Source organism: Macaca fascicularis, chromosome 7 (assembly GCF_037993035.2).
Source record: "Macaca fascicularis isolate 582-1 chromosome 7, T2T-MFA8v1.1".
Taxonomy (NCBI): Eukaryota; Metazoa; Chordata; class Mammalia; order Primates; family Cercopithecidae; genus Macaca; species Macaca fascicularis.
The window spans coordinates 118,368,053-118,380,980 of NC_088381.1; the positions used below are offsets into that span (position 1 = coordinate 118,368,053).

The window sequence follows — 12,928 nt, forward strand, 5'->3', positions numbered from 1 at the left end:
TTTCAAAAAATGCACGTAAATCAATTTAAGACAAATATGTCCTAAGCATGGCTAACTCAGCTGAAAAAAACATCAGTATTACCTTTAATTAATACCTCAGCTAGGTCTAGAAAGGTGAGTTACAAAAATAAAACGAAGCAAAGGTAAAATATGAGGAGGAAAAGTAAGATGCATGCTATATAATGGCTAGGTTTTGCTCTGCACTTTATATAGCCAATGGGAGATACAAACAAGATCAGCTGGGTGAATCACAGCAAACCTAAATTAAAAATAAGCCAGTGATTCAAAAGGGCACAGGATTAATGAATCTATAATAACAGAGAAATTTTCCCGGTATAGGTATGTGTTTATAGGTGGCTGGGAGGTCTTTTACATAGAGGACACTGAGTAACATGATGAACAATATTGTCAAGAACATCTTTGCAGGATACAACTCTCATTATTTTGCTGATATTTAATGGGCTGCTTCTAACATCTGCTGATAGACGTAATAACATTAAAAAAAATTTCTGATAAAACAATGCATTTTAAGCACTCAGATTGTTTGAATGGTCTACATGAATCTAAGAAAAGATTTTAGATTATTTAGAGCAGTCCTTCTTAACTATACCTCTTTGGGAAGCCTATGCATTGTCTCCCTTGGAAACTGCACATTCAAACATAAACACAGAATTTCATATAATATTTTCAGGTGTTTGTGGCCCTTCTAAAGCTTATACATGGTGAAGAATTCAGATCTACAGAATCGATAAACTGTCCCTCATGTAACACTTCAAAAATAGTTTTTCTTAGCTACTCTATGTTCAGGCATTCATTCAACAAATATTTACTGAGTGCTGACCATAAGCTAAGCACCATCCTTAGAGATGAGGATACAGCAATGATAAATTAGACTGAGCCTGAACGAGTCTTGAATAGGAGTTTATTTTAATGTTAAAACTTGCCAGTTCAAGGCATAGCCTCTTTGTTCAACAATGAACACAGCTGGGAGTTGGATTAACAAATCACTTAGAAAAATGGGGAAACCTAAGGAGGACAAAGTGCTGGACTAGAAAGGTTGCCTCACCTCTGCCTGAAGGTAACCTCAATGATTACCCTCAGGCAGAGTCCTGTCCCTCCCTCAGGAAGTAATTTGGGTCTTTAAAGAGCCTTGATCCCAGGTAGACAGTAGTTGGGGGTCTGCTTTAATTTTAGCCAAGACAATGTTAAAAGTAGGTAGAATAGTACGCCTCAGGCATTAAAAAACAAAGCAAACAACAAAACTCTCAAACCCCCCCCCCCAAACTCAAACCTACCCCAAAACTCAAAAAGAGGACTCACTGAACTCTTGCCTTGAACAATGTAACCTTCTAATATATCATCCAGAAGAAAGTGGTCGCAAATATACATTACATAGTTGTATTAAATGACCTGCTCTATACCATGCTAATGAGCAAAAAAAAGAAGTTGGGCTGTCAGCCAAAACTTGTCTTTAAATAAATTGACCCATAACCTTTCCTTTGAGCAATAAGAACAGGGAAATATTTCTTTTTCTTTTTTTTGAGATGGAGTTTCGCTCTTGTTGCCCAGGCTGGAGTGCAATGGTGCGATCTCGGCTCACTGCAACCTCTGCCTTCCAGGTTCATGCGATTCTCCTGCCTCAGCCTCCCAAGTAGCTGGGATTACAGATACGCACCACCACGCCCGGCTAACTTCGTATTTTTAGTAGAGATGGGGTTTTACCATGTTGGTCAGGCTGGTCTCGAACTCCTGACCTCAGGTGATCCACCCACTTTGGCCTCCCAAAGTGCTGGCATTATAGGTGTGAGCCACTGTGCCCAGCCTGGGGAAATATTTCTATTTGGGCAGTTTATAGCTCATGATAATAAAGCAATACATTTGTACCTTTCTGTTAGCTATAACAGCAGGGCATACATCCAACTCAACCTAAAGCATTGATCAACATACTTAAAAGGCAGAGTGCAGGTAGAGGTAGAAGGGTGCAGAATGTTACCTGGTCCATAAAGAATATGTTTATAGACCAGTGCATGCTGGAGCTGGCTTGTACTGAGTTAAATTTTCAGGAATTTGGTGAGCCAAATGACATCAGGTTGGCTGTTTGAAATTGGCCATGGGTGGAGTATTTGTACCACAAAAATAGGCAACTCTAATAAATGGTTGTACCTCAAGAGCCTGTTGTTAGATATTTGCCAGGATATCACTGGTTCTCACTGATTCTTTTTTTTTTTTTTTTTTTTGAGACGGAGTATCGCTCTGTCGCCCAGACTGGAGTGCAGTGGCCGGATCTCAGCTCACTGCAAGCTCCGTCTCCCGGGTTCACGCCATTCTCCTGCCTCAGCCTCCCGAGTAGCTGGGACTACAGGCACCCGCCACCTCGCCCGGCTAGTTTTTTGTATTTTTTTTTAGTAGAGACGGGGTTTCACCGTGTTAGCCAGGATGGTCTCGATCTCCTGACCTCGTGATCCACCCGTCTCGGCCTCCCAAAGTGCTGGGATTACAGGCTTGAGCCACCGCGCCCAGCTGGTTCTCACTGATTCTTATTTTGAAAGTGAATTGAGTGTAGGTTCTATATTATAATGGGGTCTTGTAACTTAGCTTATAAATTATCAAAAGCCAAAGGTTATTTAATAAGAAGCATTAAGCATCAAACTTATAATACATGTAAGAGACTTCTTCAAAAGGCGGTAAAGAATACAACAGTGGTGAGTAATGAAACAGCCATAACTAAAGCTTGCTTGGCACGTGTAAAAATAGCCTAATAAACCTGGATTATAAATGACCAAATACACCAGCACAACAAACAGGAAACCAGCAAAATGGAGACCCCTCCCCACCCACTTCACATATTATGCAGATTTAAAAAATGATTTATTAAATGATTTGTTCTAATTTTAAAGTCTAGGAATAAACTTCCCATTTTTTTTTCAGATCTTTCACTGAGATATGTCTGATTTAAATGGAAAGGCTCAGAAGCAACACCTAAGAAGCTTCTATTCAAGTCTGAAAGCCACACTCACTGATTCTAAGAAGTGAGGGGGGAAGACAGGATAAAACAGGATAAGTGAAGCTCTTTGCTTGAGAAGTTGATAAAATTTTAAGAACTGCTTAGAAAATGTATTTACTTAGCAAGTCCAAAGATTCACTGGTAACAACTAAGACTTTCCACTGTCAGAAATCATTAAAAATTTCCTTTGTCTAAATAATTTGTATCAAACTACCTCTGGCAAATAGAGATCATAAATATATGTACACGATTCTATGGGCTTACTTGGGAAACTGTTTTGAATATTTAAAAGAGCCCACACTGGTGTTTTGCTTCTTTTATACACAAAAGTATCAATATTCTAACATAAGGTAAAAAATACTTACCTGCACCAATTTCTGTAAACCATGAGGATGCAGAGTTCAAATTGATTGTCTCAAACTGAACTACCTGATTCGATTCAGTGCCTTTGCTAATCGCTACACAGACCATAGGGTATTCTTGTTCTGGTATCACCAGCATTTCAAAAACATTCAAAGGACTTGGCAAAGGAAAATCAAAGTGCTGCAAAAAAATAAACAAGAGAGCCATAATTCAGAAACAATCTCCCCATTCATACCATTGTTGAATAAACTCAACAGAAAGACTCCCATCTTCTTCATTTATCTAGTTCTAAAAAGGATTACCTCTAAGATGATAAGAAGGATAAATGGTCTATAAAAATGTGTCTTCGAGAATTGGCCATATTTATCTTTATGACTGATGGTTCTGGAAGTTATTAATATCAGTTAAAGATTAAATCCTAAGAACACAAAAAGCCCTAAATCAAATAAACAACTACAAATAACTATAAATGTTCTGACCCTAGATAGTAGTATTGGGATCTTTTAATTTTAGCTTCAGTTATACGCTAGTGTTTTCTAAAGGAGAAAAATGTGAACAAAATAATATATACCTTTATCAACATGAATTTCTGCATTGGCTCATACCACTGAAGTAAAACAATTCCAGACTGTAAAGCTCCACAGAGGTATTTATGTCCCGTGTAAGGGTTTCTGACTGGAAAGAAATAAACAAAAAACCCAGACACACTCAAAATACTGAATACTTTTACTGTATCTGTTAACTAGGATGACAAGAGTGGGTGGAAAATAAAAAAAGATTGTGTCTTTTCTTTTGGCTTCGTCGCCTTTTCCGTTTTACTTTCTTATCTAGATTTTAAATTATATATGTTTACTTCTAAACAACTTTCATATACTAGGTTCTTAAACATAAGAACTTTTTACAAGCACAATAACAACCTAATATGCAACCTAAAAAGCTGTTTTTTTCCCTTCCTCACTCCTTCCCGTCCTCCTTCTTTCTTTTTCTTTTTAAAGAGACAGGGTCTTGCTCTGTCACCCAGGCTAGAATGCAGTGGCACAATAACGGCTAACTGCAACCTCATCCTCCCAGGCTCAACCAATCCTCCTACATCAGCTTCCTGAGTAGCAGAGACTATAGGTGTATGCGACCATGCCCAGCTAATTTTTCAATTTTTTTTTTTAAGAGATGGGGTCTCACTATGTTGCCCAGGCTGGTCTTGAACTCCTGGGCTCAACCAATCCTCCCATCTTGGCCTCCCCAAAAAGCTGTTTCTTAGTAAATTCAAATTGAATTTACTAAGAAAATTTACAAGAATGAGTTCTGACAAGGTCTAGGAGGCAACTGAAAAGCACCTCGTTTTGGTATAGTAGGGTACAGATGTCTACTTAAGATGAAAATAATTCATCTTGTATATATTAATTCATCTTGATATAACATCCTGGACTCAAATCTATAAAAATTCATATTGCTCATTCCTTCTCCCAAATTTGATTTCCATTAATAATTATAATCATTTATTATAAGAATAGTTATTTGCATTAAACTCTAAAGTATTATTTATGAGTTTATATCTTAGATTGTAAGCTTCTAGGCCTTTTGTGCATCACAGATCTTGGGAATCTGATAATAGATATTGACATGATTCTCCCCAGAAAAATAATCATACAATGTGCTTATATTTATAGCACATTTGTGGTTAAACATTTTTGTTTTACAGTATGGACTATGCTGTGAAACTATTATGTGGCACAAAGATCAATGTGCAAGTTCATTGATCAAACAAAAGAATAAATAGGAAGTTAGGAACTCAAGATCTGAAGTCACTGAACCTGAATCTGATTCCTACGTTCTGTTACTTACTAGTGACATAATTAGTATTATGGAGTTGTTTAATGGTTAAATGAGGTAATTATGTAGTAAAGAATTTAACCTCACACAAAAAGAGGTCTGGTCTCTGTCCTGCTTCTGGGAGGTAATTGCTAAGCCTTTGGAATGTCAGGCTTGACAGGACTGTCTTTGTCTGGGGGACTCTGGTCACTGGATAATATAACAATAATGATTTCGGGTGGGGACTGGCCACACTGGATAGTCTTAATGTGAGGGCTGGTCATGCCAGAAATACCAAAAATGTGATTTTGGGTGAGGGCTTTGGGTCATGCAACATCAGATGACCTCTAGTGGGGCTGCATACTGAGATCAGCAAGGTGGTCAATCAATCACGCCTTTATAATGAAGCCCCAGTAAAAACTCTGGACACTGAGGTTCGAATAAGCTTGTGGTTGGCAATGGTTGTGTGTACTGTCACATACCAATGCTGGAAAAGTAGTGCTATCCATTAACCACAGGGAGAGGACAACAGAAGCTCCATGTTTGGTACTTCTACTGGACTCTGCCTTATGTACTTCTTCCCTTGGCTGATTTTAATCTGTATTCTTTCCCTGTTCTAAATTGTAATCGTAACTATGAGTATAACTGCTTCCAGTTCTGTGATACCTTCTAGTGAATTTTTTTATTCTGGGGGTAGTTTTGGGAATCCCCCAATTTGCAATTGGTATCATAAGTGAGGCTGTTTTTGTGTGAACTGTTCCTTCTAACTGCATAGTTGGCTCAACTCCTGTAAACATGTTCATAAAACATGGGTAGTAACTGGTAGATGGCAAATATTAAATAAATGAAAGTTAGAATATTAGCAAAGAAACAGTCTCAGGAACTATGGTTACAAAACTCTAGGAACACTATGCTCTGAGAAAACACTAAGGTTTTTATCTCTAAGCATTTCTATGCCATGTCTGTCTATATTCTTGTACTTCAATGGCAGCTTAACTTCTTATTAAAAACAAATTTTAAAAACCTACCCTCCTTCCTATTTGTTTCCATAAGACTCTTCAGATAATTTTAAAGATCTTAAAAGTTCTAACCATTCAGTTTGAGAAATACCATTTACTCACCAATGCAACATTTGTGGCAGCCTTTTGTATCAGGAATCTTTGTTGTTAAAGCGAATTTTCTGAAAACATAAGACAATATAAATGTACTCTACAGTAGTGGTTACAATAAAGTGATTTGTAAATCAGTTGCATCAGAATCAGACAGAAAGGAGCTTAAAAAACTGTCTTGGATCCTAACTCCACACTATCTGACCTTACAGGACTGAGGAAGGGCCTGATAGTCTGTATTATAAAACTTCCACAGTTGATTCTCATGGTCAAGTTCAGAAAACATTCAGCTTTTCCAGATATAATACACTTTAGTGTAAACTACTTTTGAAAATTAAGACGAAGTTTTTTACTGGGCAAGAAATACCGGCTATTTTTAAAATAAACACTAATTCCCCTCATTCAGTAGAATCAAAATGATATTTTATACCTTGGTAGTATGCGGTCTGGAAACCTGTGAGTTTGAATATGGGCAGCTAATCCTGGTTTTTTGGCATGTTCAAACAAAGCTATAAGATTGTGAGAGTAGAGCTGAAAGGTTTTTCCTATAAAAGAAAAACATGTTACCTTTTTAAGGATCATTTACAACAAAGAAATACAATTTTCGAGAAAAAGAAAACATAATTACCTTCTAAAATGAGGAGTCCAGTAATGTTCAAAAAGCCAAGCAAAATAGAAAAACATATACAAAAAAACCCTCAGTTAATACTATTTTGAAAGACGATAAAATGTTTTTTAAATTAATAATCTTAATTCATAATATATAAATGAGATACTAATAGGTGATCTGGGCAGACTAAATCTTAATGATGCCAGCACATAAAAAGAAACTGTTGTACAAAATCTTATGTTATGGATTGAGTTATAATGATGTACATGTGATTATTTTAATACAATATGGAAAATTCTATAAAGCTATATTATCATTATTTCTCTGGGACAGACCTATTTGTCAAGAACTTAGCAAATTACCCTGGATTAAAAATCATTGTGAATGAAGTCTTAAATATAACAGATTGAAATACTTAAGTAAAACCAATCAATATTATAAGCCATGATACAAGGATAACAGGGCTACAATTCCATATAATAAAAAATATGGCTGTATTAAGAGGGATGGATATGGTAAACATCTTCTGATTTTTCGTTATATATGGTATAACAATACAAAACAATATTTATCTTTTTATTATTAGAATACATATATACACACACATATACAGTTTTATCCTCAACAAAATTATCTGTATTTTCTCAGAACAGAAATATTCTGCCTCAACATTAAACACCCTTCCTTTCTCCATTTCCCCAATCTACATAGTTTGCTACCCAGCTAGCCAGGCAGCTAAACACACATGTACATGCCTCCTATTGAGCATTGCTACCTAAGATGTACCCTGTGTAATTTTTAAGCTTATTTCCAAAGACAAGTATGAGTAGGGATAAAAGCAGTAAGAGAGTTAGAGAAAAGTAAGTTTATACGTATAAAATTCATAACTGTTAACTCAAACAGAATTGGCTTTAGTTTCATAATAGTAATATAAAATATTAACATATTAATATTTTACCAAACAAAAGTAAAAAAGGTTCGGGGGAAGCATAATTAAAAGATATTAAATATTCTTTTGAGGACCCCAGCTTTTTAGAAGTCATTTAACACACAACTAAATAATATGCTCTCCATAAACAGTGTCATTATCTCAAATACACAGACACTTAAAAAATCTCTACTAGAGAGAAATAATAATTAACTATTTTGTACTCTACTACCAAAATGAAAGCAATCAGCAAACTTCTTGGTAGTCATTTAAATCTAAAATATAAGAAAATATTCTTTTCATAGGTAAGAATTAAAAAAAAAAAAAAGCCTAAAACACCACCTACCTACCCATTCACCCCTAATAATAACCAAGAAAGAACAAAATTAGGTTACTCTGGAACCTTGTTCAGAAGACCTTAAAGAATCAGTCCAAGACAGTTAACAGGTGTACAGAACAACATGAATTTCACCAGCAAACACCTGTATAAGACTATACAGTTTACTAAGCACTCTGGATATTATCTCATTTAACTCTCACAACCTCATGAGGCTGTACTGTTACCCCATCATCCTCATTTCATAATTAAGATAAATGAGGCTGAGAGAGAGTGACTTGCTCAAGATCACAGAGAAAGAAAATAGTGTGATCCTCTGCTTCTTTCCTGTTAATTCCCAAAGGAGGCCAGGAGTGGTGATAGTGATTGTGGAGGAGGCTGAGTGGAAGGGAACAGCCTCTAGTGATAAGCACTGTGATATCCTTCAGGTATTTAGATGCTGGGTGGGTTTGGAAAGTGCAGCCCTAACTGAAGACAGGACCCCTTCCCAAAGTTTCTTCCCATTCTAGGTGGGTAACAAATATCCACAAGTCCCAGAGTTACTATATTAGATTATAGTCATCCAGAATTACAAATAACATTTAAAAATGGTATATACTAAAATTACATTTCTCTGCTTATCTATGGTTTATTTTTAACCATGTGTATGTGTATGTGCATGTGTATGTGTATCATCACATACATACCTGATAATGACATTAAAGTATTATTGATAACGTACAGCCAAGTACACTTCCGTGGAAATAACTAAGAAAAAGAAGATAATTAAGATTCTCTCATTGTCATTATTTTAATCTCTTAAAGCTCCAAATTCCAACATTCTGAAATGGTATAAAAATAACTATTTTCTAACTTTTAGGTAATTACTAAACCCTTAGGGAAAAAAATCTTTCAACATGAACATGTAAAGAGTACAATTTTATCCCTTTAAATATTTAAATCATAAAAATTAAAATTAGGGCCTACACAGATTGATTTAAAATTAATACACTTTATTCAATTTGCTTAATTTCTTGAGTTAAAAAGTCTAATTACCTGTTCCATTGTTGCTTCATGTAGCTCATTGAGATTCAGTGTGTAAATGCCATCTTCAGTTCCAAAAATAATGTACTGATCTAAAAGAGTTGAGATGAATTACCAGAATTTACTATCATCTTCTGAAATCATTCACTAAAATAATGACTTTGCATTTTAATGGCATTAAGAATTAGTCACCTATCCATCCAAAATAAAATTACTTTCTTAAATTTGTATCACCTTCTTTACCTCTTTCCCCAACTCTTTTCTTATTTTTTAAAAGCAGATACATTCTATGTTAGACTAACTCACTCTGATTTTATCTTACTATATAACCCTGCCTTTCAACATAATTTTTGTATTTTAAGATTTTTAAATTATAGTAACACATTTTTGCAAGACACCTCAAATATTTTGACCAAGGAAACAAAAAATTAAATTATAAATCACGACACACCAGAAACAATGAGCACCTCTAGTATCCAGATCTTGGTTTCTAAATATTACTTTCCATTAAAAGGAACCAGGGCTTCTTAGAGAAAGACTGCTTCCAATTCTGGGGCAATAAAATTAGATGCTGAGCCTAGAAATCTTGCTGTGGCAGAAAGTAAAGAAGTGCTAAAAAATGATGAGGACATTTCAAACAAAAGAACACAGGCATTCCCACTGCTCAAAAATTCTGGGACAATTTAAGTGTGAAAATAAATAATAGAGATAGATCATATCTCACAGAATAAAATAAGAATTCGTAAGTTTAAACTGAAACAAACAAATGAATAAGTGGGAAAGAAGAGGAACTGTCAATGGATATCAACGGATTGTCAATGGATACTAAACTGAGTGAGTGAAAGTCTGATGAGCAAGAGGTATTTATAAACAAAATCTCAGTGCATCTCCATATTAATTACCTATAAATCAGAAAGGAAAAAAATAGTAACCTGAGAACGGAGAAGGCTAGTGAACATGAACACTGCCTTAACCAACAGATCAATATTAATATCACTAGTATTTGCACAAGCTGGTATCATGTATCTCCTGATATGATGTACTGAGAAGATGCACAGTAACATTTCTGTGTCATTCCCATAACAAATGCATAACCTGATTCAAGCATGAGGACTCATTATACAAACCCCAATTAAGGGACATTCTACAAAATAAGTGGCCTCAAAAATGTTGAGATCAGAAGTTGAGGAACTGTTTTACACTAAAAGAGACTAAAGAGCTATGGAAGCTAAACGCAACATACGATCTTGAATTGGATGTTAGACTGGAAAAATACAAACAGGATGGAGACTATAAAAAATATTATTGGGACAATTAATAAAATCCAACTATGGACTTTGGATTAGAAAGCAGTAGTGTATCAATGATAAATTTCCTGATATTTATAATTGTACTGCAGTTATATGATTCTTGATCCTAGGAAGTACACATTGAAGTATAAAGAAGAGAGGAACATATTTCCAACTTATTCTCAAGTATTAAAAAAAAAGTATATACAGACAGAAAGTGGCAAAACAAATGGGGCAAAATTTGATGATTTTTGCCTGATGACTGAATATACAGGAGTTTCTTATGCTATTTTTATAATTTTTCTGTATGTTTGAAATCATATCAATTAAAAGGTTATGAACAACAACAAATTCCTTAATGAAAATATTTTTTTCAGGCTAGGCACAGGCTTGTGCCTGTAATCCCAGCACTTTGGGGGGCCAAGGCAGGAGGATTGCTTGAGCCCAGCACAGCCTGGGCAACATAATGAGACGTTGTCTCTACAAAAATAAATAAATAAATAAATAAATAAAATAAAAAAATCAGTTGGGAGAGGTGGTATACACCTGTGGTCGCAGCTATTTGGGAGGCTGAGGCAGGAGCATTGCCCAAGCCCAGGAGTTTGAGCTGCAGTGAACTATGACCGCACTGCCGCTCTCCAGCCTGGGCAACAGAACAAGACTCTGTCTCTAATAAAAATTATTTTTTATATATATATATTCCCCCTGTCATACTTTTTAATAGTGGCATGTAAAGCCAATCATTATAACCTGTTTTTACTATTGTGTTTAAGTAGAAACACACATTTCCTGAAATCCTCTACTGCCTAATAGCTAATTGCCAGACACTGGGGTAGGCTTGTTCCTTCCTTCCAACAAAGTAAATACGGGGAGTGATTCGTGTTTCAAACCATCACACCGAAAAGCAGAGGTGTTATGTTTGTTTTCAAAGTCACATGGTAATGACAGAGTGGGAATCCAAACCCAGATCTATTTGATTCCAAATTTTTGCCTCTAAAAATGTTTCCTTACTTCAGAAACATAGTCTAAATTTTCAGTTATTTTAATATCATTTCAGACTTACAGAAAAGTTGTAATAGTACAAATAATTCCTAAATACCTGTAACACAAATTCCACAAATGTTGAACATTTACTACTTCTTCTTGATCCTTCTTTCTCCTTACGTAAATGTTTGTTTTCTGAGCTGTTTAAGATAACTTATGAGCATGATGCCTCTTTACTTTGAAATATTTGTGTACATTAAGGGAAAAAAGTCATATAACCACAAGACATTAATACTTAAACAATAAACAATGTTCTCTAATCTATAATCCTTACTAATTGAGATTATAAATTGTCCCAATAATGTCCTTTTATAGTAAAAGAAAATTCTAAATTAAGGATGCAATCAGTTGTGATTTCTCTTTAGTCCTTTGACTAAGGATAGTTCCTATACACTCCTAAATTTTAATGCCTTTAAACCAAAACCCTATCAACCTATTTAGGTTGCTGCAGGTTCCTATACCATTAGGTCTCTAAAGTCGTATTTTTAAAATAAACAACTTCGAGTCACTGATCATAAAGATCTTTCCCATAATAAATATTTTATTGGAGATGTATATAAAATTCAAACATTTTACCTTTTGTATCAGGATGTATCCAGGATGTTGCACAATTAATTTTCAAAGGACAGCCATCAAAAACTTTTGAAAAGCATGCTCCCATCTGATTTATAAAGAAAGAAATGTTGACTTACTTGATTAGAAAATTTCATATATTCTTGGAAAACAGCTAACATCACTGAAATACCAAATTTACTCTTATTTGCCTATGCTTGTTGTTTCATTCCAAAACAAAATTAATATTTTGACATCATTAAACCCCTACTACCAAGAGAGTCTCATATTCTTTCCTTTTGTAATCCACTATTTTATGGCAAAAATATCAAACTTACCAAAAGATCTATATACATGAATGATATAGTCTAGGAATTTTAAGTTAATACTATTTTTTAGGACTGACAATTATTAATGTGACACAATGGATAATTTTATTCAGTAACATTATAGTGATTACAATTGCAGCATAACTCTTTAATAGTCATAAGGGACAAAAAGGTCGATATTTATATTATACATTAGACCTTCACTGAATAAAAAAGGACAACGTATAAAGCATCCCATTCACATGATTGGTTCCCATCCTATTCATGGGATCATGGGGTTCCCATTCACAGATAACTTCCCCTGACTGGCCAGGAAGAAAGCATTAATGTAAGCTTCCCTGCTTCCTTTTCATTGTATATAGTCCAATGTGAAAATCACTTTAGAGGTAAAAAGATATTTAATCCACATCAAGAAGAGGACACAGTACTATTAATATCATCACATTAAAATTAAATAGGCCTGTGTAGGCTAATCTGATGACTCAACTGCCAGTATTCACAAAAAGTGAAACACTGCCAATTCAAATTCAT

The 12,928-nt window shown here is 34.9% G+C and overlaps 1 protein-coding gene across 7 annotated transcripts in view; it reads right to left on the reverse strand.

Moving 5' to 3' along the window:
* MAP4K5 (mitogen-activated protein kinase kinase kinase kinase 5) overlaps positions 1-12,928 on the reverse strand; it is a 108,115-nt gene that overhangs the window by 10,891 nt on the left and 84,296 nt on the right. For all 7 annotated transcript variants that reach the window (XM_073997356.1, XM_065548786.2, XM_065548787.2 and 4 more), the window contains 7 exons: positions 12,093-12,177; positions 9,196-9,275; positions 8,847-8,907; positions 6,716-6,830; positions 6,298-6,356; positions 3,939-4,042; positions 3,370-3,547 (listed from right to left, as the gene is read on the reverse strand). In XM_073997356.1, the coding sequence (XP_073853457.1) occupies positions 3,370-3,547; positions 3,939-4,042; positions 6,298-6,356; positions 6,716-6,830; positions 8,847-8,907; positions 9,196-9,275; positions 12,093-12,177 (682 nt within the window). The remainder of the gene's footprint in view (positions 1-3,369; positions 3,548-3,938; positions 4,043-6,297; positions 6,357-6,715; positions 6,831-8,846; positions 8,908-9,195; positions 9,276-12,092; positions 12,178-12,928) is intronic.